General features: G+C 37.5%; 1 protein-coding gene and 1 long non-coding RNA gene across 3 annotated transcripts in view; both read right to left on the bottom strand.

Moving 5' to 3' along the window:
* Positions 1-22,379, bottom strand: part of LOC120774475 (GAS2-like protein pickled eggs) — an 88,771-nt gene extending 66,392 nt beyond the window's left edge. Inside the window, exon 1 of the mRNA XM_040104132.1 lies at positions 22,096-22,379. Coding sequence (XP_039960066.1) covers positions 22,096-22,263 — 168 coding nt within the window. The 5' untranslated portion in view covers positions 22,264-22,379. The remainder of the gene's footprint in view (positions 1-22,095) is intronic.
* Positions 22,380-22,558: 179 nt separating this feature from the next.
* LOC120774917 overlaps positions 22,559-27,926 on the bottom strand; it is a 74,107-nt gene continuing 68,739 nt past the window's right edge. For both annotated transcript variants that reach the window (XR_005705276.1, XR_005705275.1), the window contains exon 3: positions 22,559-22,720. This is a non-coding gene — a long non-coding RNA (uncharacterized LOC120774917). The remainder of the gene's footprint in view (positions 22,721-27,926) is intronic.

The following is a 27,926-nucleotide window of genomic DNA, read 5'->3' as shown; positions in this document are numbered from 1 at the left end:
GCCATTGGCAATGGCTTCTGTATGCGCGACTACGCGTCGTACAGATTACACGCCAGCCCCACCAGCCTGACCGGGTGTCACCTGCCGCAGCTGCGCAGTCAAGCTCCGAGCTCCAGCACACTGATAGCGTTGGGGGCTGGAATTGTCGGACACGATCAAATGAACTGCCGTTTGTATGAGTGTGAGTGCGTGTGTGTGTGCAGTGCATAAATTAGCGATAAATGCTGTGGCAGCAACGCACTGTCGCGGGGTCTTATGCGGCCCCAAGTAGTAGGTGTTCCAGCGCATATGTCACATGGCCCCTACAGCGACAGTTACAGCGAGATCGAGGTGTTGTTATTAGTTAAATGAATTGTGTGTGTATACATATGTACATATGTATATGTAAGCAGTTGTTTTGAAATACGAGTATATTGTATTAGTTTCTACACGGAACCACTTTACTGCATTCCATTTAAATCAGTGAAAATTGAATATTAAGTACAGCAACTTCTCAGAGGCTTTAGGTGCGTATGTGTGTGTGCTAATGCCTGCGCAAATCAACAAACATGAAATTCTTCGAAAATAATGGAGAACTAATCCACTTGGGTCTCCCACACAGGCGAGACTTTAGCTTAAGCTTAAGCCGACAGATACTACATCAATCACTTTCGATTTGAAATACTAAAATATGTCGAAAAATATTTGCCGAAAGGCTGGATGCATAGTGGATATTTTTAGTTAAGTGAATATTAGTGCTACTTCGGACTGGGTAGACAATTGAGAAGTGAAGTCCTCTCCCGACGAACAAAGATCAAATTCTATAAGGCACTCACTATTCCCGTCATGCTCTCTGACCAGAGGCATGGACGATGACAACATCTGATGAGTCGACGTTACGAGTTTTGGAAAGAAATGTTCTGCAGAAGATTTGTGGTCCTTTGCGCGTTAGCAATGGCGAATACGATGAAACGATGTACCGTACGAGATATACGACGACATTGACATAGTTCAAAAAATTAAGAGACAGCGGCTACGCTGACGAGGTTAAGTCGTCCGAATGGAAGAAAACACTCTAGCTCTGAGAGTATTCGATGTAGTACCTGCCGGAGGAAGCATAGGAAAAGGAAGACCTCTACCCCGTTGGAAAGACCTATGTGTAGAAGGACCATGGCTACAGGTCTAAAGCCATACTGGTAAGGCCCAATCAGTTTGTTGATGGTGGGCTTTAATGACACACAATAAGCTCGATGGAACTTTTTATGAGATGTTGAGGAGGCTTATCACAAGGTAGTTGGCGCAGATTGTCGGGTCTCCCTTTTCATGGATTGGGCAAATAACACTTAAATTCCAATCGTCAGGCATGCTTTCGTCCGGCCATATTCTACAAAGAAGCTGATGCATTCCCCTTATCAGTTCTTCGCTACCATGTTTGAATAGCTCGGCCGACAATTGATCATCGATTGGGGAATAGGGTTCGCCATCTCCTGATGCCTTCACTGCCATTCAGCAGGCTGTGGAAATGTTCCATCCATATTTTTAATATACACTGGGCATTGGTTTTTAGATCAAGTTCTTCAAATGTTCAGAAAAAGAATCGACACAATTACATCAGATTGAGCTCAAGTAGGTACTCCGCTGCCCTCTTGGGCTCCAGCATTGAAGCGCTGCTCAATAATCAAAAGTTGTGCTGTTGCGAGATCTTTCTGCCCGAGAGAGGAACACCAGAGGCCCTTGAAACTACTTGCTCTTACGTTAGCGCTCAAAGTTCATTCCACCGCAATGGAAAGTCGGGCACTGTCCTATAGGTTCTCATGTGGTAAGGTCACATATCTTGTCGCATGCAACCAGTCAAAACTGTATGGAAAGTGGCGAAATGAAATCATCTAAGCACTTTCTTCTTAACTGTACAGCTTTTACTAGACTGAGGTTGAAATAACTTCTGCGAACCTGAATAAGTTACTTGATTTGGCATTAGCCGCCTTCATTGTGTTAGACTCAAATATAAAAGTCAAGTGATGAACCTGTCTGAAAACTGTGTTTAGTGCAAGACTCAGCCCTACGACCTAACCTAACCTAATTTTTTGACATAGTATCGACCTAATATGACTATAGGGAGAGGAAGCGATAGTAGGAAAGTTATGCAATAAAAGTTTTACGGTGTCAGGATATACTAGTCTACGTACGGAACCCAAATATTAGATTAGTCCTACGACCTAACCTAACTTTTTGACATACTTTCGACATAATATGACTATACGGAGAGAAAGTAATATTAGGAAAGTTATGTTATAGAAGTCTCACGGAGTCAGAATTTACACGTCTATGCACGAAACCTAAAGATTAGACCAGGTAGTGCAATATATAGGAGAAGTCCGATAATAGTCTATGTCCGGAAGGATTGGACCAGGTAGTGTCCGATAATAGTCTATGTCCGGAAGCCAAAGATTGGACCAGGTAGTGTAATATAGGAGAAGTCCAATATTAAAAATGTCTTGCCCGATAAAATCCATAATCAGGATATCATAGATCACTCGAACCCATGCAGCTACGAAGTTTATTAGCCAATAATTTTCACTGCAGTCAAACGCGCATAAGTGAATAATACATACATATGTACGTGTATTCATATTTTTTCTACCAATGACCCTTTATATCCTTTTTATTACCCTCATCCACTACCTCACCTCTAAGCTACAGCGAAAGTATGCCAAAGCGATAAAAATAAAAATAACAAAATATCGAAAAGTAAAAACAAATAAATATTCAACAAATCACCGCTTCAACAGTTCCCGGTTTATGCCTACATATGGCCATGCAACACTGCCAATGACATCCAAGTGGCACTTGGCGTTTGAGTACACACAAGGAGCGACAACAGTGCCTCCCTTCAACTCCTGTCAATAACCACTATATCGAGGAAGTGAAATCGCAAAAACAATAACAACAAAGCAGACGCACTTAATGTGTTAAACGTTGTTTGATTGCTTGAAGGCTATAGTAAGTGCCTGTGTGTGTGTGTGTGTGGTTTTGTTTATAAAAAATATTGTGCCCTCATAAAGTGCATATTCCTTGCAATCCACCCTTTACTTTATATTTTGTATTTACTGAGTCCTGTTGCAGGACACAGCGGCACAGTTTACCCTATATCAGAAAAAAAAAGCAACAACAAACAACGACATTAACTTTTGACACACATAAAAAACGCACACGAACACAATAAACAGGAGAAAAAGGTTAGGGCAGCGGCGATTACTAGTTTAAAGTCGAAAATGCGGCTTGTTGTGTTTGCGCCGGAACTTAGATTTCGTCAGCGCAAGTAAATAAATAAATGTACGAATGTGTGTATGTGTGTGAATGTAATCTCAGCGACTTCCTCGCATTTAACGACGATTTATTTATTCAACCCGCTGCAACTCACATGAAAACCCATAAAAATAATTGCACCAAATGTCCCCGCGTTCGCACTTTCCGCCGTTGATTCCAGCCGCCTGATAAGGACATTCGAGTCCTATGCCAGGCATTTCAATAATTCACGAATTTCGCCGAATACTAAATATGTTGGTGTGTAATCGCTTTGTGGCCGTAAAAAATTATCGCCTCGCTTGCTGTGTGCATTTCAGCAGAAACTCATGCGGGCATATGTGTGTATATAATTTTACTGCAATCGCATATGTTTGCATTTGCCTTGTAAAGGAGGTTGTGATGAATTTCATAGGTGACGAAATTATAGCATATGTCTATTGAAGGGATTATAGCTGACATTTTAACTATCACAAAACAGAAATCTCTGCTTTTACAGCCATTATAGGAAAAATCTGGAGATTTATTAATGAGCCGCTATTATTATAATTATGTTTTAAGGAACACAAGCAGTCCCAGTTTTGAAAAAAAAGTTATAACTTTAAGGTCCCTTTTCAAGGTCTCGTTAGCAGTCATCTGTGTGGTTAAAAAAGGTTGTTTACCGAAAGAAGGATTTTTGATTAAGTTAATCAAACTAAATTTTGAATAAATTAAATTTTGACTTGATAAATAAACGAATTTTCAAAAACGATTAAAAACGACCAAAATTTTGGTTAAAATTAATTTTTTTTTAAATGCTGCCATTTTGTAAATTTTTGATTATTTTCGACCATAGATTATCTAAAATAATAAACAACATATAATCTTAAAAATCGGAATTGAGTTTTTTGATTGCTTACGATTCACAACATCATATTACAGTAGAGGCCCGCTAATCCGGACATGGCCTAATCCGGATTCCACTGTAATCCGGACAGGGTTAAAAAACTCAAAATTTCTATTATGTCCCTTGTAATCCGGACCGACATTCTCTATCCGTATTCTCTAATCCGGATCACATGTTTATTATTCACTACATTCGCTTTTATGCTTTATTGGTTTAAGTTTTTTTTGTTTTTTTGGAACATGTGTATTATTTATTATAATAAACAAACGGAAATTTATAAATATTTTTTCATAATACATAGTTCTAATATGTCTTTGGTAATCCGGATTTCCTTATATTCCGGATAGGGGCCGGTTTTAATTGATCCGGATTAGCGGGCCTCTACGAATATATGTATATGCAGCACAAAATTGTCAGCTTCTGCTCTCTGGTATAACCTATATATAACCAATATAAAAGCAATATATAACAGTATATAACTAAAATATAACCGATATATAAGCAATATATAAACAATATATAACTAATATATAACCGATATATAACTAATACATAACCAATATATAACCATTTTATAACCAAAACTCAAATTTTTTTCAATATGAGTGGTTTCATTTATAACATTTTCTCTTCGCCTATAAACTTATAAAAAGTGATGTTACGTTCTTTTGCATTTTAGGTGACGATATGGACAATATCTTCTAGAGAGAATTTTTAGTTTTCATCCAACGAAAAGGCCGGAATCACATCAACAGTCTAGGACCTATTTCAGCGACGTCGAAGATTGCTTGTATGTACTAGATATAAAAATACTTAATTTTTTTTCTTCAAAAGGTCAACTGTGCGTTCTCTAAAACTGTATAAATATACTTTACAAATTTAAAACAATTGATGGAAATCTAATACAACTATTTTTATCATAATATATGAGGAATGGCCCCTTAGAATCTCTTCACTATAATGATAATCGGTAAAGTGTTCCATATAAACTCAAACAACACAAAGAAACCAACAACAATTTGAGTAATTATTATTTGATAGTACTAAGGTACTAAATAATGATTTTGTTGTTTACAGTTTTATAAACATTTTCGCAAGCCTTTGACCAAAAATCTCTGACTCACTTATCATTAAAATGTACTTAAACAGTCTAGAGGAAAATTTTCATAATTTCACAATGAAATGCCAATAAATAAGTTCCTAATTGTTATATCTACGAACGAAAATATTATTTTCGCTAAAACATCGTTACTTAAATTATTAATTTTATTTTTACGTGAATTTTGAAATTTCCCACTTTAAAATAGCTTAGCGGCAAATGTCCCCACACACTCCTAGTGAACCACTTCAGCACGGTGAAATTGAGAACTGGTGCAGTCGAGCTGCTTAAGCAGAAACTCTTAACGCTCACATTGGAGCAGTGGCAATGAAGTGTTGCATGGAATCGAGGCGAATCTTGTTAACAAAATCTGCTCACGCCACATTTCCGAGCTATAATGTTGTCAACAAATATAACCAAGCCACTTGTACACCGATCCATGCACTGGATAACACCATCGACTGCTAACAGCCTAATTAAAATGCGTACAATGTTGCAAGGCGTTCACATTTTTAACGTGAAATTGCTACATTAGCCGCAGACTTTAATGAAATAATTATTTTTCACATTTATATGAGCAGGAAGTGCAAATGATTCCTGCTGCAACATCGGCAACGTTCAACTGAAATATGCCAGAGCGTGGTGCGTTCGATTCGAAAAATGCGCGATTCTGTAGTGGTGAGTGGTGTGAAGAACAAGCAAAAAGAGATGGGTATGTGTTTGGAGTGTTTCGAGAAGTGCAACGAAGCACACGAAGTAATGCCGCAATTAAGCGAATTACAAATTGCGTTGCAGTCAATTTGGGTGGCGATGATTGACGATGGATGTGCTCGACAGGAGAGGCTGTAAAAGCATTGGCGACTGGAAAGATGTTCGTGAATATATACTTGTACATACATAAACATACATATACATACATATGTATGTATGTAAATACAGTTTATATGCGCTAATTCGAAAAATAGTGTTGGAAACTTCGTTGGGAGCTTTGAGAAATTTTAGAAAATTTAGTTATGCATTTTCGATTTTGAGCATTATTTTTCAATACTTATATGTAAATTATGAGAGAATTGTTAGATTTTCTAGTCGCATAATAGTTATTTAGCTATCGTTAAAGATTTTAGAAGGTTATATGATAAGAATTATAACACATTTTGTAGTATATGTTTTGTGAAAACTGAGCTTAGAACTATTTTAAATAGTGAGTTCTGGACCTAACAGGGTTCCAGTTGAGTTGAAGATCAAACAAATTGTTGAATTTTCTTATGGTGTATGTACCATTTTGTATACATATGTATGTATGTATATGGCAAATTGTCTCAAATTTGAACCCTTTTCAGTGCATAGAATTTTGGAATATTGAAATTCTAACGTTTAGATTGAAGTCAAAAATATTTTTAAAGAATCCTTTAATGAATCTATATACGTATCCTCATATAAATACAAACTGTAAATTCCGGCATTCAAAATTTATGTTGGAAACTCCAGCATTCCAACAAAATTTACCGAAAAAATTTGAGTTTTGGTGATAAAATGGTTATAAAACGGTTACATATTAGTTAAATATTAGTTATATATTGGTTATATATTAGTTATATATTAGTTATATATTGGTTATATCTGACAGCGGTGGCAATAACAAACTTAATTTCGATTTTTTGGATGATACGTAACGTAAAAATAACGTAACAACATTTCCGGAAATTTACAGAGGCATGAATGAAACACGAAATAAAATGGAACATGAGTGAAACAAAATTTTAGTATTGGTTAAAACTAGTTCATATTTGATCGGAGAACCAGAAAATGTTGAACATATGTATGTAATATTATGAGTGTAATTTGAAGTAGTGAAGCGTAATCAATAAGACATTCAATTTCGAATTTTTTGATGATACGTTATTTTGCATTTCAGGTGACGATATGTATTCATCACTAGCTTTAGTCGACCTAAGCTAAAATATACATTTTGAATACTAGAAAATCTCCGAATATATAGTATATTCTTTGGCTATAACTCATTGTAATTTCAACCTAAAGAAACTAAAGAAGTGAGTTAGTAAAAAAAAATTAAAAATAAATATAATTATTCCCATTAATTTAAGTCGACTTAAGCTCTACTAAATTACAACTGCATATATTCAAGCATTCCAAGTACTAAGCACAGCGCGTTAGTACTACTAGAAGGCAATTCCAAAAATTCATTTGATTATTTTGGTTTGCTGTTGCTTATTTTTATTTTGCCCATGAATGTATGTACGTCGCATGAAGGCGCTGTCGGCATCTGTCAACATTGCGAATTCTTGGAGTGCAATGAAACGCATATAAACCAAGTACTTGCGAAAAGCGACAGACACACCAACAACTTCAATGGTGGATGCCCCGCTTAACAGAAATTGGGGAACGATTGTTGTTGTACTTTATATATGCACACAATTTGCTTTTCTTTTTTCGATTAAAAAGTGTTTCTTTGTCTGCGGCGGCTAGCTGGTGTCCCGTTTGGTTGCCTGCAGTTTTGCCGCGGGCGCCTATTGTTTCACGCCATACACGAAGTGCATTCGCGGAGTGTGTCGTGCATTTGACGCATTTTTACACCAGCCTCAACGCCGGTGGCGCTACTTTTGCCGCGTAGTCCACGGAGGTGGTATTTATAAAGCCCAAACATGCACGGCAGCTTCTTTGTTCTGATCGTTAGCCACTTGGAATGCGAAACAAAACCAAATAAGCAAATTGTCATCGCCCAGAAGGGAGTGAATGTGGCGCAATGATTGCTTTTGCTGGTGGCCATCTTTAGTGTGGAGGTTATCAACACCAGGGAAGTTTTTGATTTTTTTTTTGGATTGTCCAACTTAACTATCGAATTTATATTTATTTTTATACCTTGAAGCAAAATAACATAAAATCATTTTTCATAGGTTTACAGGCGAGTGAAAAACGTTATAAAAGAAACCACTCATATTGAAACAAAATTTGAGTTTTGGCTATGATCTGACAGCGATTTTCAATTTTTGTTTTTGATGATACGTTGTTTTTCATTTTAGGTGACGATATATTCAGTTTCCCACGATGTTTGTAAACATCAGAGATCTTCTGGTCTTAGACCAAGTATCTTCTGTGTAGCCAAAGAACGTCCGTTTGAAGGCGAGCTAAAGTGAAAAGGCGAACCATCCCTCCCCAGGATTATTCGCTGGTTTTGGGACCTGCTTTTGGGCCATTTACTTAAGAGTGGCCAGAAACTTCTGGTCTTAGACCAAATATCCTCTGGGTAGCCAAAGAACGACCGTTTGAAGGCGAGCTGAAGTGAGAAGGCGAACTATCACTCCCCAGGATTGTGCGCTGGTTTTGGATCCCGCCACGTAAAAAACGCCCCAAATAAAAATGAAAAAAAAACAGCCTCGGAAGAGAAACCCCCCTTTTGATGACGACTATGGCAAACGCATTTAGGATAATGATTTAAGGGCATACACCTCGAATGTCTGGCTCCTTAATTGCGAAGGCGCCGGGGCCCAGCTGTTTGATGTTCCCGTAAAAATAAATGCTCACATCACTGCCATCCAAGAAGTGTGGTGGACGGGACAAGAACTGAGACGAGTAGAACCTAGTGGCCTTTACTACAGTGGCCATATACAGAAGCTCAAACTTGGTGTGGGATTCTTGGTGGGAGAGAGAAACTCCGTCGCCGAGTCCTGGAATGCACCCCAGTGTCTTGAAAGCGAAGTTCTTCAATATATTTGATTGATTTGCGCCTACGCCCTGACGGAAGAGAAGGACGATGTGAACAAAGATGCCTTTTATGAGCACTTGGAGCGCACCTATAAGAGCTGTTCCTAACACGATGTCAAAATCATGTTTGGCGACTTTAACGCCAGGGTGTGCAAAGAAGGGATCTTTGGTTGTCGGTCGGCCTCCATCATGACATCAACATCCCCAAATGGGTTGAGGCTGATCAGAGATAGACTTAAATAAGTACATTTCATAATGATTTGATTGATGAAAGTACAAAAAAGTCTCTTATCTAAACCAAATAACTAACAGAATGAATAGATTAAGATTAAATATGCTATTATTACCATATTATTGGAAAAGAGAGGCGTAGAATACCGACTGAAGTTGAGAAAACTCATTGGATATATGTAAGTCTTCTTCAAATTTGGATATGTATCTACGACTTATGTTGAAACGGACCCATATTATGGATTTCCTAAGCTCTTGTATATTTATTCAACTAATATTGAGCCTTCTTATAGGTTCGGTAACCCTACGAATATTGTTACAGCTTGCTAGATGATGTTCAGAACCACTGCCGCAGCCATCACAGACTTTCAGTATCTCAGTAAAACCGTAAAATTGAATTTTGATAAGGTTCATCAGAGAAAAACAACAATAATTTCAGAGATCTTTAGGCAATGGAAACAAGAAGAAATATTTTCTATTATTAAGAGATTCGACCAGTGTCTCTAAAGAAATGTAAACTTTGGCATTTCCAATCTTTCTGGTTACAAAACGTCAGATCGCTCTCGATTTCCAGTGAGAAGTAAATTGCCGACCCGACTTTGACACTTTACTGGATTGGGTAGATCTGACGTTTCACATCCAGAAAGACTGGTAAAGCCAGATCGAAAATATATCAAACAATTCTGTTAACATAGTGGATATGCTTTTGCTATTTGGATATGTTTTTACAATTTATGAGGGCATTTACTGCTAACTTCTACTCTACTTTTGATTTCAGAGAATAATTGAGTATATTGCTTCTAAAAGCTTTAACGGAAATGTTAGTCTAAACATGGTGATAAAACAATATATCTAATACAAAACTTGAGAATTTCATTCTCTCTTTTAATAAGAATCTACATATAAGCACTTGTATTATGTCGCCAACGATCCAAGCTCCAAGCTCCAATTATTCATTACAACTATTTTCGTTTTCAATTTATTGAAATAATGGAGAAAAATAGCTTAGAGACAATACACACACACACACACACACCTATATAGATATATGTATATAACACAAGCAACACTGTCATGTTGCATTTGCAGTGCCTTTTTATTACGGCAAATGACAGCCATTACTTGCATGCAATTTGGAGCGCCGCCAAGTGTCCTCATGGAGGCAGTGCACCAACATTGTGGCGGCTTGCCTATTACGGCTTGTTAAAAGCGACTTAGCAACCAACTGCAAACACAATGCGCCAAGTCACTGGTCGTCCGTTATTTATTTATTCTGTCGCTGTGACAGCATGTCCTGATTCCGCCAGCCATTTGTGTTATCCTTACATACTTGTATTTCCGTGCTTGTCTTTTTCTCTGCTTTTATGGATTTTAAACGGTAGAGCACTGGCAGTGCTACGGCACGGCACTTCGATTATTATCATATTTTATTTATCTTTTGGTGCAGTTTTCATGAAAACATGCCACTTCGTGTTGAAAAATCCTTTTAAAAATTATTACAGCCACGGCGCGCTTCACACACACACACAAAATATGTACATATGCATACATACCAACAGCACATATGCATAAGTGTGTGAGTGTTTTTGTGTGCCTTGTGGAGCGCTCATGCATGTCCGTTCTGCGCGCTTGTGGCTACGAGGCAGTGTGCCACGCCGTGCTGCAAGGACATGCGCTGCAATAACCGCTCCAGTGCCACGCCTGTTGTTGTTGTTGTTGTGACTGTCTTGCTGTCACAGCGCTGGCTGATGGAGCCTTTGTGAGGCAGGTGCATGCATTCGGTGCTCCACTGAGCTGGCGCTCATTAAATATTTGCACATCCTTTTTTAGTTTTTTTCCTTTTCGTTTTGCTCATCACATTTTATTTTAATTTCTTTGCAGCTGTGTTCGTATTTGAATTTATTAATGGCGTTTTCCGTATAAAAATCCGTTGGGAGGGGAAATGGAGGTGAACATGCAATTTTAGCAAGGACTTTTACCTAGACTTTTGCATAGACTTTGCGCACGGAAGCGTTCAAGGACCGCTTGCGGTGTGCGTGTGGTTGGGCACTGAAATGTGTCACTTACGGGAATGAATGCGCTTAATTTTTTTAATTTATTTTTTTTTTCTAAGCAAAACATATATAAATTCATATATGCGAATAAACTTTGTGCTATTTAAGAAGAACTTTTAGAAAATAAACCGTTAGAGTAGAATAATTTGCTTGGAGTGCATGATTTTTGATGTAAAAAAGAAGTTCTTAATTAGCATATTCCACTTCTATTTCAGATGAGCTTATATTTTAGGCAATTTTTCTCAAGAATCGGTCTGGAATTATGCACACGTCCTTTTCTTATCAAGAAACTGATCATTTGTCGGAACGGTCAATATCGAACTAATATAGCATACAGCTGTCATACAAACTGAACGATCAAAATCGAGATCTTATAAGAACACTTTTAATGGGTATTATAATTACAGTGTAAACGAAGTTAATGTTTTTTCTTGTTTCATTCTATTTTTTCCTCTACAAAACCGAACACGATTTCACATTTCAGTTTTAAAGTGCATACCTATAAGACGACATACCTATTCTACATCGAGATCTTAAATTAAAAACGTACGAAATACAGCTTAAACAAGAACTGAAGCCGCTCGACTTTCCCAAGCAACATCGCTTTGCTCTATAGGCTCTTGCAGAGTTCCAAGACTATACGACGTTTTCGAGCCAAATTTTGATCAACTATGAGGCCCATTGCTTTCTCCAAAAGCGATAATGAAGCGAAGCAAAGTATCCTGTCATCAAACAAACAGTCGTCGCACTCGCGACTTGGCTCCCACGTTACCGTTGACAGTCGTAACTTCAAACACCAACAGGTGTTACATCGGACTGAGTAGGCAATTGAGAAGTAAGAATCAGCGGTCCATATTTTTTCAATAATGATGCCGGTAAGAACTTGACCGTCAATGGCGACCGTTATCGCGCCATGATAACCGACTATTTGACGCCTGAAATTGAAGCTCGTGATCTCGACGACATTTGGTTTCAACAATACGGCGCCACTTTTCACACATCGCAACAATCAATGGATTTATTGAGAGAACACTTCGAGCAGATAATTTCACGTTTTGTGCCAGTCGATTGCCCACCAGGATACTGCGATATCATACCATTGGACTTTTTTCTGTGTGGATATGTAAAGTCTAAAGTATATGCAGACAATCCCGCTTCGATTCAGGCCTTGGAACAAAACATCACGCATGCCATTCGCTAGTTACCAGTTGAGCTGTTCGATCAAGTCATCGTAAAATGGATTCAACGGATGGACCATATGAGACCCAGCACATGTTCCAATGTGTGAAATACGACGAAGAAAGGCAATTTTAAAAAAACGCATTCGGGATACACCCAACCCCAGAAAATCTAGTTTCTCAAATGGTAGAATCACTAGATAAGTGGAAAGGCGTGTCCGAAGTGGCAAAAATCATGAAACTCCACATGAAACTCCAAAGAGCTGGAGAACAACAATCTAGAAGACTACTATAAATTCCAACGAACAACTAAGACGCGACACACAAACCATGACTGGAGAAGACAAGAAGGTTTTGGGTGACAATCACAGTACTAGGGGAGTATAAGACAAACCGAGGTAGGGCCAAGTAAATGCAGCTTGTTCCTCCTCGTACAAAAAAAAAAAAAAGACGCAGCCGCGGCCAACATTTGAAAGAGATAATATTCGAAAGATCAATGCCAAAAAATGTTCTTTCGAATGATAATTAGCATTTTTCATTAAATTTGATGCTCCTGTGTTTTTTTTTTTACAGTAGAGAACCTCGAAATGGATCAGTCTTTACTTACTAAAATATGCACAAAACAAATATTTTAATTTCTGTTTTACGAACTTTGAACAGTGATTAATGAAGCTGATTACTACTTTTCTATTACTGTAAAAGTTTATAGAGTTTCATATGTGCTCACATATATATCCACTCTCATATATGTAAGCACATATACATATGTATTTATGCAACCCATTTCCATTTCATTCATACAAACTTTTGCGCACAGTCTGCCATTTCATTGTTAAAGTTTATTTTTTAGTTTTTCCCGTAAAGTTGGAAATTTTTGTAAATTACAACAACACTAAAAACAACGAAATACCGCAATAAAATTGAGAAAAGACACGAAGCTACAAATCTTGTGGAAGCGCTGCCTTCCCATTTTTATGACCTTCCCGCACGTTGTGAGTGACATCAAAGAGTTGCACTGAAATCCAACAGAACATGTGGCAACCACACGCTGCACAACTTTAAAGCCACGCAAACCATTAGAAAAGAAGAGATTTGCTTTGTTTATGCCCGCCACCAGCACCAGCGGCACCACCGACACCGAGCTGCGCGGTTGCACTCGAACACGCCTACCTCTGTGAGCATATTGTTTTTGGCACATTTATGATTTCTCCCCGATTGTTTGTGGAGGGAGGGCGTTGAGGTATGTCGAAGCGGCGAATATTAAGTAAACTTTGCGCTTAACCCAATATTTACTCAACGCACTGCAGCTTTACATTTCACCAAATCGATGGCAGCGTCGACTGTAACAGCAACCAGAGTTGGCGAGGGGGCGAGGGGAATGTGCCCGAAACGGACTACCAAAGCAAAATGCTACGCAACGTGTGAACATTTTTAGAGACTCCCCTAGCTCCGTCTGCATAAGAGTTAAAACAAACACACAGACATATCAGCTTATGTATGTATGTGTGTGTGTGTTGCATTTATGCGCATTTCTGTTAAATAAGCAGACCGTATTTTAATCGAAATTTGATGGATGCAATGTGCGGCGGCACAGAGACCAGCCGATAGTAGCTCCAAAAAGCCTTCGTTCACCACTCCCATTCCCCCTTCTTTTTCACAGCAGTGTCGCTTTCTTATCTACAGAGCGCGGAGTTGTTGCAGATGTTGAAATATTTGTTTCCGCTTGATTGGTGTCAGAGTGCTGTATGCACGTACATGCGTGTGTACGCAAGAGCACCAAAAGTCGGTATGTGTATGTACATATGTATGGAAATATGTGCAGACATAAAATGAGTAAAAGTGTTTTTTATTATGTTGTAAATGTGTTGTTAATTGCTTGCGTCAATAAGGCATCTGCTTTTGTCCGGCTTGCGATTTCCTCAGCGAGAAATGCAACGCTTTCAGTCACAATGCATTGAAATGCAAGATGTGCTTGATTGAGTTATACTCGTCGGCTATAATAATAATTACATACATATATATATGAGTATAGATCTGCTAGAACATGGGTTCGATAAAAGCCATAAGTTGCCAGTCCATCTCATCACAAAAACAAAAACAAGAAAAAACGTTAACTTCGGCTGCACCGAAGCTAGTATACCCTTCACAGGTGCATTTCTTTTAGTAACTATGTGTCCAGTTTGTATGGAAGCTATATGCTATAGTAATCCGATCTGCACAATTTCTTCGGAGATTATGTTATTACCTTAAAAAGTAATCCATGTCAAATTTCGTGAAGATACCACGTCAAACGCGAAAGTTTTTCATACAAGCCCTTGATTGCGATCGTTCGGTTTGTATGGCAGCTATATGCCATAGTGGGCCGATCTAAACAATTTCTCTCGATATTACAATATTTCTATAAACAATAACTTATACCAAATTTCGTGAAGATATATCGTCAAATGAGGAAGTTTCCCATACAAGCATTTGATTCCGATCATTAAGTTTGTATGGCAGCTATATGCTATAGTTAACCGATCTGAACAATTTCTTCGGAGATTATGTTATTACCTTAAGAAGCAATCCATGTCAAATTTCGTGAAGATACCACGTCAAATGCGAAAGTTTTCCATACAAGCCCTTGATTGCGATCGTTCCGACAAATAAGTAGCTTCTTGAAGAAAAATTGACGTTTACAAAATTTCCAAAAGATATCTTAAAAACTGAGAGACTAGTTCGTACATATATACAGACAGACGGACGGACAGACAGACAGACGGACATGGCTAAATCGACTCAGCTCAACATACTGATCATTTATATATGTATATACTTTATAGGGTCTCCGACGCTTCCTTCTGGATGTTACAAACTTCGTGACCAACTTAATATACCCTGTTCAGGGTATAAAAATAACTGCAGCAGAAGACTTATCTAAGTTCCCCTCCATAAACTAGAACAAAATTTCTAGTGTCATGCTAAGCTTCTCAGCTCAACTGCCTCTGTGATTTAAACCCAACATCATTTTTATAAGAGCAAATGTGGCGCAGAAGATAGACTGAGCACCTAACTTTGACCCGATTTGACTTTCTTTTGGTCATAGTACTCATTGAAATGGGTAAAATTTTGCTTCCTAGCTTGTGGATAACACTTGCCAAATGGTTCTACTTCGAACTGGGTAGGCAATTAAGAAGTAAAGTCCTCTCTCCCAGAACAAAGACCAAACTCCACAAGTCACTTATCATCCCGTCGTCCCGTTCGGCGGAAGATTTATGGTCCTTTGCGCATTGGCAACGGTAAACATCACAGTCGATGGAACTATGAGCTGTACGAGATATACGACGACATAGACATATGTAGTTCAGCGAATTAAGAGACAGCGGCTACGCTCTGTCATTCGACACAGTACACAGTGAGGGAAGCAGAGGAAGACCTCTACTCCGTGGGAAAGACCAAGTGGAGAAGGAACTGACTACACTTCGAATTTCCAATTGGCGGCAAACAAAAAGGAACAACTGCCGCGCTATTGTAAACTCGGCTATAAACGCGTAAGTGGAGTATACGTCATAAAAAAAAGAAGAAGAAGCTTGTGGATACATAATTTGACCTTGTTGTATAGCATGAGGCCAAACTGACAATTAATCTATTTATTTGCATAAGATCCAAATTCGATAGACAGAATTTTTTCCCAAGGTTTGCACAGATTTCGTAACTCTGTTCTCTAAATTTTATGATATTTTTCTGTTCCCAAAATTCAAGAATCTACAAGTACACTAACCCAGACGGCGCGCTAATTTCTTTTAGTTTCTCAAGAGACATCGGAAGGCCTAGATCGTTTTGGACTTGTTGATGGTTTTTTAGCTTCTTAAAACCACATTACAATATGTTTAAGCATTTATATATGTTTGCCAAGGTTTCTGAAGAAACTTTCCTCTTTTTGACCATTTCGGTTTTAATACGAACTTGTTATACAAATAAACTATGATTTCTCAAACCAAACATTCAAAACATTTATGGAAGCAGCTGGGACTCGATTTGTTAGATCATCGAGTTCTGGAATAAATTTAACTTGAACAAGGTGAAAGTGAATAAATATATTCACGTCCCGAGATGTGGGAACAAATTTACTCGGCTTGCTTTTGATCTTGAACAATTTTTTAATAGCCTCGAGTGTCTTTGTGATAAGACTGGTATGTGACCCAAGCCACAGCGGAATCGCAGAAAACTGTAAAGCTGATGAGCTAGCAAAAAAAAAGAACCTAGAACCGCTATCGGTAGAATAGAAGCGGGTCGGTGCTCCGTATCTTCTCGTGTTCTACTATTAAATGGCGGAAACTTAGCCAACGCTGGGTCACCATCGATATATGCCCTGTCGCTAATGTCTTTTGTCCCAAGATCGATCGCAAGAGATCTAGGGATTTCTTTGGTCTCCGTAAGGCTAGCCTCTCCCTAGTTTTGGGGTTTTTTACGGGCCATTGCCCTATTGGCGTCCATGCAGTAAGGCTAGGAATCCTACCAGATGTAATCTCCAGAAGCTGTATAGAAGAAGCTGAGGTGGAAAGAACTCAACACTTCCTTCTTGACTGTGCCGCGTTTGGGAGGACAATACTTAAGCACTTAGGGGCGTATATTTTCAGACAGCCCACCGAGTCGATGGGAATGGAATTTAAATGCCTGAGCAAATTTGCATTGGTCACTAAGCGCTTTGCTAATTTGTAAATTTGAACACAGGAGTTCTTCTTTTCTATGCCCTCAAGGACTACATACAGTAGCCCACGTGCGATCTTTGATCACCCATTTAATATAACATACCTTAAACAAATATTGAAGATCGAAAAAATTTCTAAGGATTAACTTAACCTAACTCTTTGATTTTTTTTTTTTTTTGATTTTCAAACTTTGTTTCGAATATTGTATTAAAAATTCATGTGTTCCAAGTAAAAGTAATAGCGAGATAATAACGATAATAAAGTTTAATGCACCCTACGCGCCAAAAAGAAAAATATTTATTTTTCTATGCAATTACACACATATAAGCACACACTCATAGGTGCAGCTCCCTTGCACGCATTAAATATGAATGAATACATAATAATTGAAGATTCGCCCCCACTGTCACTTATACAGTTGTTGATTACAGTTGTGAGAGATTGCTTATTGCTCTGTGTTTTCAAATGTGTTTGGATTATAATTTATTTAATCAGTTTTAAGGCAGCAACAGCATGAAATCAAGCAGGCAACTTGGAAAAGGAAAAACACAGCATTTACTACAATAACAAAAGTGAATTTCTGTGAACCGGATGATGAGCGACGAGAGCAATGTACTCACACGCAACTGGCTCCCCGGTCTTTTTGTCATATAAATCCATTATATGTAGGGTGCAGATGAGTATTTATACACTCGAATATACATATATGTATGTATGTATATATTTAGTTATACAAATGCTTAAAGTATATCGCACTGTCTCCTGGAGAAATTAGCGCCCCCTACAGCAATTCCTCTTGGACCAAAACTAGTCCGCGCGGAAAGTGTGGTCGCAAGCACAGAAATTTGAGATTTTGAAGCGAAATGGTTATTCACGTTTGAGTTTATAATAGAGATTATACCTAAAAAATTTCAAAAATAAGGCAGACCCAACGAATTTTGAAGACCTATTTGTTATTTGTTAGTAAGAAGTGTCAATACTGACTTCTTTTACACATAGACTGATCTCATACCCTTAAAGTCTCAAAATAATGTAAGCAGCACTCCGAAAATGGAGGCGTGAGTATCTGACTTAACAGCAGGAACTTATCAGCCGAGTCCATTCCCGATAGAACGAGTTGCCTGGGTGCAAAACTGCAAAATTCATTAGCAAAACGGTAGATCTATAGTACACGAAATTCCTATTGGCACTCGATGGACGAAACTATAGGAATATGAACGGAATACTAACAGGTCACTGTCTGATGGCAACACACGCCCGCAGAATGGGGCTGACAGTTCAAGAACACTGCAGGAAATGTCTAGGGCAAAGCACCAGGAGAACAATGGAGCATCTCTTGTGCACTTGTCCCGCATTGGCATGACTACGCTGTAAGCATCTGCGGTCCCCACGGTGTAATACACTGGAGAAGGTGGGGCACACAAGATCTATTAAAATTCGTGTCTTGCGCAGGCAGCCTGAAGATGACTTCTCATGGATCTAGCAACCGAACTCCATCTAGTATTGCAAATGAACAAAACTGGTCTATGCGTGACTCATTGGTCTACCAGACTAACCTAACCTAACTTATTTTAAAGTATAATCACAACCGACAATTTCTAGCTAGGGCGTCGATTTCTGAAAAGGTTTCTCATAAAATAATAATACACTACAAAATCTCCCAGATCACGGACCCCGTCGGTGTTCTGGCGTCAGACGGAGACTAAGTGCCAATAAATGCCGAGATACTTATATGCATGCTTGAGCATAGCCAAGCCGAAAGAGAACTAGAATATAGCTTTTCAGAATAGCGTTTTGGACCAGTTTGATGCTCCGTTTATATGAGAGTTCTCCATTTCTGCTGTGCGGTAAATATTTCCCATCTCTGCTCGAGCTGCAGTATGCATTTTTATTTGTTGCAACTACTGTGGTGGCATATGACTTCACAAATAATGCGTTCACATAATTTTTAGTGGAAAGGGCGCACTGCTTTTATACGGCATTTATCAGCTGTCGGGGAGCTTACGACTCCCAACAACAACACCACAAGCAACAGTAAAATCGCGGACTGCGTGTATATACATACATATGTATGTGTGTATGTGTGGCAGATAGCTGCCTAGAGCGACAACCATTGCGACAATGCTCACATAAACGCCCCATTCATTGCACTGCAACAACAACAACAGTAACAAAAACAACACAAATGGACAACATATGCGCGGCAACGCAAAGCGCCACATGAGAAGGCAAAAGAAAAGGCAGAAAAGGGCAGCCAGCACAACAACAGCAAAAAGTAATTATAAAAAAGCAGCAACAACAACAACTGTCTGCAGCAGTAAAAGCTGCGTTTAGCGCACATAAACAAACAGTGGTGGCAAATAAATTACGCTGACATCGCACTAATTGGCGCGGTGGGGGAGTGGCGACGCGGTGTTGCAGCGGCAAATAACAGCGTGCAACACACATACACATAAGGGCACAGAGATGCTGCAGCTGCAACATCAACTTGTACAATAAATTCACAGCGAGCAAATAAGTGTGTGTGTGCGTGTGTGTGTGGGTGAGTTTGTGAACGAAACACAAATTGCTGGTGCGCACGGACGTGTCGCATGCAACGAGTGAGCAATGCACTAAAATGTGCCACATGCAGCTTCTTCGGCGCATAATCATTCATTGCCAAGTGCACTGCAAGTTCGTATTGCCGCAAGCTGTCGGTTGCAAGGTGCATATTTTCGCCCTCTCGCCGTTACTCACACACACACACACATATACATATACATACATATGTGCATAAATGCTGAAATTTATGCATTGTCATTGTGTCTGCACGCAGACTTATCATTCGTTGCAATGAATCGAAAGTAAAAGTTGCAAACCTACACATACACGCTAATGGCGGCCGGCGTAATTAAATTCTGTGCGATTCTATTGTTCGCGGAAAATTAAAAATTCATTAAAATTAATGAAAACCGTTATTGTTTCTTATTTTGGTTCACATTGTGGGCAAATGATGCTGAAATTGATAAAAGTGAAATCCAGCTTTTTGCATAGGTGATTGCCTTGAAGGCACGCGGCTGAGATTTTTTTACTGAAAATAGTTCGCATTACTTAAAAGAAGCAAGAAAAAATGTTAGCTTCGACGGTAATGAAGCTTTAATATGCTTCACAGGTGCATTTATTATAATATGATATATATATTTTCCCGTATGAAAGTGTATAAAAATATGTTTATCTTAACTTTTATAGATCAGTTTGTATGGCAGCTATATGCTATAGTGGTCCGATCTGAACAATATGTTAGAAAATTGTAGAATTGTCTTGAATAATAAAACAAACCAAATTTTGTGAAGATACCTCGTCAAATGAAGAAGTTTCCCACACAAACACTTGATTCTCTACGGGCAGCTATTTGTATGGCAGCTATATGCTATAGTGGTCCGATATAAGCGGTTCCCACTAATAAGCAACTTCTTGGGGACAAAAGAAAGTGTGCGAAATTTCAGATCGATATCTCAAAAACTTAGGGACTTGTTCGCGTATATACAGACAGAGGAGCCGACAGGCGGTCATGGCTAAATCGACTCAGCTCGTCAAGCTGATTACGAGGTTTGACAATTAAGTAATGAGACTGATTTTATTGCCGCGCTTGTGGTAAACCTCTGACCTTGAAATCCCCTTTCTCTTTTGCCGGCATCCCTCCCCTCTCCATTGATATATGTACCATCGCTCTAGCTTGTCTAGTTCGCCTGTTGCGTCAAGTTGAGTAGGCATGTGTTTGTAGTGCTCGTCACGAAAATGGAAAAACGAAATCAACGAAATCAAGAGCAACGCGTCGCGATAAAATTTTGCGCGAGATTGGGCGAAACAGCTTCGGAAACGTCCGCTAAAATTGTAAGAGTGTATGGTGATAGTGCTCTTAGTCGTGCCTAGGCTCACAATGGTTGTCTCCGGTCGCCCCCCGCCCGAAAAAAAACTCGCATGAGCAAGTCGAAGGTGAAAACGATGATTATTGCCTATTTTGATAGCCGTGGAATCGTCCACAAAGAATTCGTTCCGCCGGGGAAAACTGTGAATCAAGTCTACTATTGCCAAGTACTCGAAAAATTGCGAAAGCGAGTCAACAGGGTACGCCCAGACAACGCTCGTAACTAGATCCTTCATCACGACAACGCGCCGTGCCACACCGCCCTCAGCGTGTCCCAGTATTTGGCCTCTAAAGGGATCGCCGTGTTGCAACAGCCGCGTTATTCGCCCGACATGTCACCCTGTTACTTTTTTGTTTTCTAAAGCAAAATCGGTGGTCAAAGGAACCCATTTTGAGTCGATTACGGGCTTCCAGGCTGCCGTGACGAGGGCACTAACGGACATCCCAGTCGAAGCGTTCCAGAAATGTTACGAAGCAAGGAAAACGCGCTGGAATCGCTGAATAGCTGCCCAAGGGGACTACTTTGAAGGGGATGGCAGAGTTGTAGAAAAATTTTCAAATATACGGTTTTTATGGAATCAGTCTCATTACTTAATTGTCATACCTCGTATTTATGTACTATATTGAGACTCTGATATTTACTTTTGGGTGTTACAAATCTCGTGGATTATATACCCTTAAAAGCTTGTTGATTTTCTGCGATACTATATAGTCTGTTAGAACCTTAGTTTAGGCTACCAGTTAGATCGATATACAAGTACATATCTGCAATATTTGTGTACCAAGTTTATGAGACAGAGCATTAGTATTAAGAGAAATGGGAAAGCTTAAGAGAAAAGGAAAAGGGGAAAGCTTATACCAAAAGCGCATTTTCGAAACATTAAAATAATTGTTCTGAAAATAATCTTTAGAGTTAGAACAACGATTGCCATGACATTTTTCAATTTCTTATTAATTTCTCATGACATTAGGCATTTGCCTTGCATTTGTTTGGCAACCGCTGATTGTTAGTGTTTAACCATTAAGTTTATGTTTTGAACTTACCTTGCATAGTGCGACTCCAGTATCTAGACGATCCATAAAATTCTCCGCATTTATGTTTAAATCTGGATAGAGCGTGCTCAACCACTCGGCCAAGTCCTCCTTCATCGCCTCCAAGTATTCCTCGCTCGATTTGAAAGGCCGATAAGGCCGGGCCTCGAGCATTGCCATTTTTGTGGGTCTTTTAAAAATACTATTTTGGTTACAATTAATACACTAACCGACCGACTATGCTTTTAAGCGTTCGTTTTTCAGTTTTATTAAAATTTATTAATTATTGCTCGTTTTTAAAAGTTTCGCGTTTTTATTTTATCAATATATATTAAGTAACTATTTAATGTAAAAAAAGTGAACAAAAAATAAACAAAAAACCGTTCGTTTGTATATTTTATTCGCTTGCTAACTACGTCATATGTGTTATTCACATATCTAGCTTTTATTATTAAATAAAATTTTTTTTTAAAGTTTTTTGTGGACTCGTGTTTAATGTGGATATTCGTTTTGTGACTTTAGTTTAAGATAAAATAGTAGGGTACTGGTTGATAATTCATTATAATTCGTATATGCAAAGTTCTTGCCGCGCACTTTATATTGCAACAAAGTTATTGGGGGCGTTCACATGAAATATCTGCAATGGAAGAATAAAAAACGGGTTAATTAGCAACTGACAAAAAGTGTAAAAGATATACTTTTCTGATTTATTTTTTGTTTCATTTAGAATTAAGCTTAACTTTTTTTTTATATACCACTCATATGCGTTCTTTATATATATGTACACACATCTAAATCTATTTCTTCATATATACAAATATATGTTTGTATAAATTTGCGCTCTGATTGACACTGCATTTAACTGCATTAAGAGCTTTTGCATTAAAGCGAGGTACACCTGTTGGTCGGCAGCAAAATAAAGGGAATTAAGTCACTTGATATCGTCAATGCGTGTCAGATAACCAGCGGTTAACTTAACTTAAATTGAGCAAGTGAGAAAAACTCAGAAAAAAGAGGTAATGAAAATGTAGTTTCTTATAAACATGGGTTGTACATAGATAGCTAGTATCATAAGTGGGGTTTAAGGGGTATCTGAACCCCGATAGCAGATTGTGACTAACTCATAAGTAACTAATCATAGTAGGCACTATTTTTTGACCTTTTTCTAATATGATAGTTATCTGGTTTTTACAATTCACTCACTTTACACCCTAAATCTTAGTATACTATGAAAAATTTTATTTTTAAATATTAAACACATTTCTCACGAGTCCGTTCGAATGATTTTTGTTTTTATTTTGGGTATGAAATGCGTTACTACTCGACTCGTCCCGGTGAAGCTGAATTTTTTTTTTCAAAAAGTGTAAAGAAGTCTCTTTGGACAGTCTTAATCATACGAATTTCGATCTCACATTGGAAAGCATTATAACTGCCGATGAGACAGGGGTTTATGAGTTTGACATGCAAGCAAACAAGTCAATAATCATCGAAATGGAGAAAAAAAAAACGAGCCGAAATCAAAAAACACACCAAAGCCGTTCGAAAATCAAAGTGATGCTCATTGCTTTTTTCCATATTCGTGGTTTGCTAAATCATGAATGAGTTCCAGAGGGCTAGACGGTCAATAAAGCGTTCTATTTGGCCATATTGAGGCATTATTTAGGCATTTTCGTGAGAACTTCCATCGAAGACGGCCGAAATTATAGAAGAACAATTCATGAATTTTAAGCGATGATAATGCACCATCGCATCGATCCACGATTATGATCGAATTTAGAGCCAAAAACGCAATGAATACCATCCATCAACCACTCTATACACCAGATTCTGATCCTTGTGATTTTTGCTTGTTCCCCAAACTGTAATTACCACTCCTTGTTCCCATTTTCAGTTGATTAAAAAGAAAAAACAAAATTCACCGAAGGAGCTGAAGGCCATCCCAAAAAGTGCTTATGAAACGTGTTTCAAGGACTGGAAATCGTTGGCATAAGTGTATTACATACATCTGGTGGGGATTACTTAGAAGGAGACAAAATAAATATTGATAAATAATTATTTATCACAATATATGATTACTATTAGTGGATCTGTACGAGCTTAATTTGCCAAAAGCTTTAAAAAATCTTATATTAACATAACAGTAAATTTTCCATCATTTAATAGCTTTTAAATCCATTTTCTATGCAACAGCTTTTCATAGGTGTCAGGCTTGAGGATCACATAGATATAGTAAGTTTTAGTCCTTCTCAATGAAGAGATATTGAAGTGTTAAAGCATCTGGAGAGGTAAACCAAATTTCTAGTGTTGGAGACACAATTTTTTCAAATATTTCGTTGATAACGCATTTATTGAATTAATAAATAATTATAAAGTCGCCTACCATTGCAAGCCAAAGAGGAGTTAAACTACACAAGAAATCCATACTCCCTGCTAACAATTTACTTACTACGCCACTGAAAATGCGAAAAAGCCTGTGGATTTAAGTAAATATACGCCTATGCCGTGTGCACAAGCAATTAGCTTCAATACTCCTCACTTAATTGAGAAAGCTTAATTCCAGATAGTGTGAAGACAAACCGCAAAGTAATAGCTTAAGCGTTTAGTAGCTAATCGAGCATGGGGATTTGCGGCTTTTGTTTTTGATGAGATAATCATGACACCCCTAATTATGTAAAGCGAATATTGGAAAAATAAAATTATGAAAGAAAATATGAAGCTGGATGAGATTTGACATAGTAACTGAGGAATGAAGCAGTTTTAAGGTCATTTCGAAAAAAATATAGAATTTTGAAACTAAAAATATGAAAATTTTACAACTTTAATATAAAATTGGTTTTGCAAAATGAACTCAGCTGGACACTTTCTCAGTAACCCTGAGGATTTCAACCATAAAATAAAGTTTTCGGCATGCAAAAAAAAAAAAAATAATAATAAGTAACTATGAGCGACCACCTGAATATTGAATGAATTTTATATTATATTGTGCAATAATTTTTGGATCGATTACTTTTTTGAATTAAATCGAAAAACATGTTATTAAACTCAAAAATATATGTACATATGTATATATAGTTATAAATAAATATATTTTGAAATTACTTTTCACTGTTGTGCAGTTATTAATGCTACGAAGTCATGCCTGACTATTTTTAATTAATATCGCTAATAAAGGGGCAGGGGAAGGAACGTTCGATTTCTCATAATTGACGCTTGAATATTTCACGCTGGACTGCACACGATTCTGATTACTCAAGTGTTAAATATGAAGTAAGTGAAGCTCGTAGAAGATCTCTCACCCGTCTTGACAGACGCGATATACATACATACATACATACAGACATGTATTTTGTATCACGAAAGTTTTGCGGATATATGTATATGAAGATAGGTATGAAGGGACGTACATATGTATGTACATACATATGTATCACAGATGTAAATTGCGGCGTCATTATGAACACCGGAACGGGTGCGCCTTTACTGCACAAAAGCGTATATCTAGAAGCAGATCCATGGGAACTTTTGAAACAACTTTCCTTCTCTTTGAGATTTTACCGCTATTGCGGTGCATTCTATGCATATTATATAAAAGCTTTAATAATTGAAAATAAAATATACTGGCTCATAGTCGTTGTTATTAAATATTCATGTAACCATGTTTAATAAAAAAGCGGTGAGATTTCTCTGTGTGTAAGCATTACATTAAGGTGAGGAATAAAGAATAATAATAATAATACATGGATATTTCAAAATTAAGATATTTCAGTTGTTATTTTTAATGTAATCATTGGCACATTTCTTAAAATTTTACATTTATCACTAATCACTTTGAATAAATAATAGAAAAAAATAAAACGGCTGGCAACCATTGACAAAAATTATAATAACATTTCATAATAATTTAATGTCCACTTTGTTAATATTTTAATTATTTTGTTACATTTCATTGATTAAATATTTTTTTAACAGGTGGCAACACCCAAAAAAATATTTTCAACTTTAAAATGTCTTAAGCCGTATATACCAGTGATATTTCAAAATAAAAAATTTCAGCCATTATTTTTATTGTAATCATTATAATTGTCACTAATGACTTTGAATAAATTTGGGGAAAAAATAAAACAACTGGGAACCCTTGTCACAACAATATTTACATATTATAATGATTTATTATTCGTTTTGTAATATTTTAATTATTTGGTAAAATTCAACGATTTAAAAAAATTTTAGCCAGTGGCAACACCCAAAACAATTATTTTCAACTTTTTAACTGTCTTAAGCCGTATATACTCGTGGTGCTTCTTTGTTTTACATAAGTTTTTCATGGATTAAAATTTTTACAACAGGTGGTAACACTATAAAAATTATTTTAAACTTGGAACTGTCTTAAACCTTATATACTCGTGGTGCTTCCTGTTTCAACATATGTAAATTTTTCATGGATTTAAATTTTGTTCAATAGGGGGCAACACCCAAAAAATTATTTTCAGCTTTAGATTGTCTTAAACCTTATTTACTGGTTTTTGTTTTCTATTACCTTTATTTAACATAAGAGTTACATTTTCGTGGTGCTTCTTGGCTTAACATATGTAAGTTTTTTATGGATTTAAATTTTTTTCAACAGGTGGCAGCACCCAAAGAATTGTTTTCAACTTTAAACTGTCTTAAACCTTATATACTTGTGGTGCTTCCTGGTTTAACATATGTAAATTTTTCATGGATTTAAATTTTTTTCAACAGGTGGCAACACCCAAAAAATTATTTTCAGCTTTAGATTGTCTTAAGCCTTATATACTGGTTTTTGTTTTCTATTGGCTTTATTTAACATAAGAGTTTACCCCAAAATTTCAAACAGATGGCAACTCTATAACTTTCTTAAATTTCAGATTAGGCGTAGGTTGTTGGAAACCCGCTAAAAAATATAATTTTTTATCTTACTAATAGTGTTTAATAAAAGTCATCATAAGTAGAGCGCTATATCAGTGGTTCTAATACAAGAGTCTCATACGAAGTTAACTGTTCAAGCTACCAAGTGGACTTGTAGCCAGTCTATTCATCATACATATGCATATAACATGCATAATATGTATGACTATATACATACATACGTTTGTATAATATTTCAGTGTCCACCTTCGAAATTTCAGCTCGAAAAAAAATTCAGCCTGCAATTCAACGCTAGTTGAAGCAAATTTATTGCCACAACAGGGGGAAATATTTAATACACCATGCCACACACAACCGGATTTTCGCCATTAATCGCACACCCCTAAAATAAGTTTACAAATGCTGGCTATGTATGCACAATAAATTGATCAAAAATTGGACATGCGAAAAATTCCGCAAATATTTACGCACCCAAAAATGCAACAAAAAACACTAAAAATATTGAATGTCGATGCAAAATATACATATCTACATATGTGCACCCATATTTATAAGCCCGTCAAGGTTTATGTAATGACTTGTGGCGGAACCAACGTGATCTTAATTAAGTCCAACCGTGTGCTTAGCGCCGGCCACAGTGCTGCTCGGTTTGAGTGGTCCACCGCCGCCGCCGTGTGTCTGATTGGCTTAACCCCAGTCGCCACGTATTACTTACATATGTATATGTGCATATGTTTGTGTGTGCGTGTGTGTGTATGCTGCGTCGGTATGCGGGGCGTGCAATTTCACTGTATCGCCGCAACTACAAATTAAAAGCGCAAGTGTAAATTTTTAATTACAACAAAAACCAATAACATGCATGTACCGTTGTGTAGCCAACATTACCGTTAATGAAAATGGCAATAAAATTTGCGGTGGGAAGTGAACGAATGCTGGGAACACAAATTACGCGCAAA

Source organism: Bactrocera tryoni, chromosome 4 (genome assembly GCF_016617805.1).
Source record: "Bactrocera tryoni isolate S06 chromosome 4, CSIRO_BtryS06_freeze2, whole genome shotgun sequence".
NCBI lineage: Eukaryota > Metazoa > Arthropoda > Insecta > Diptera > Tephritidae > Bactrocera > Bactrocera tryoni.
Note: the sequence above shows the minus strand (reverse complement) of the source record. Positions and strands in the feature narration are given on the sequence as shown.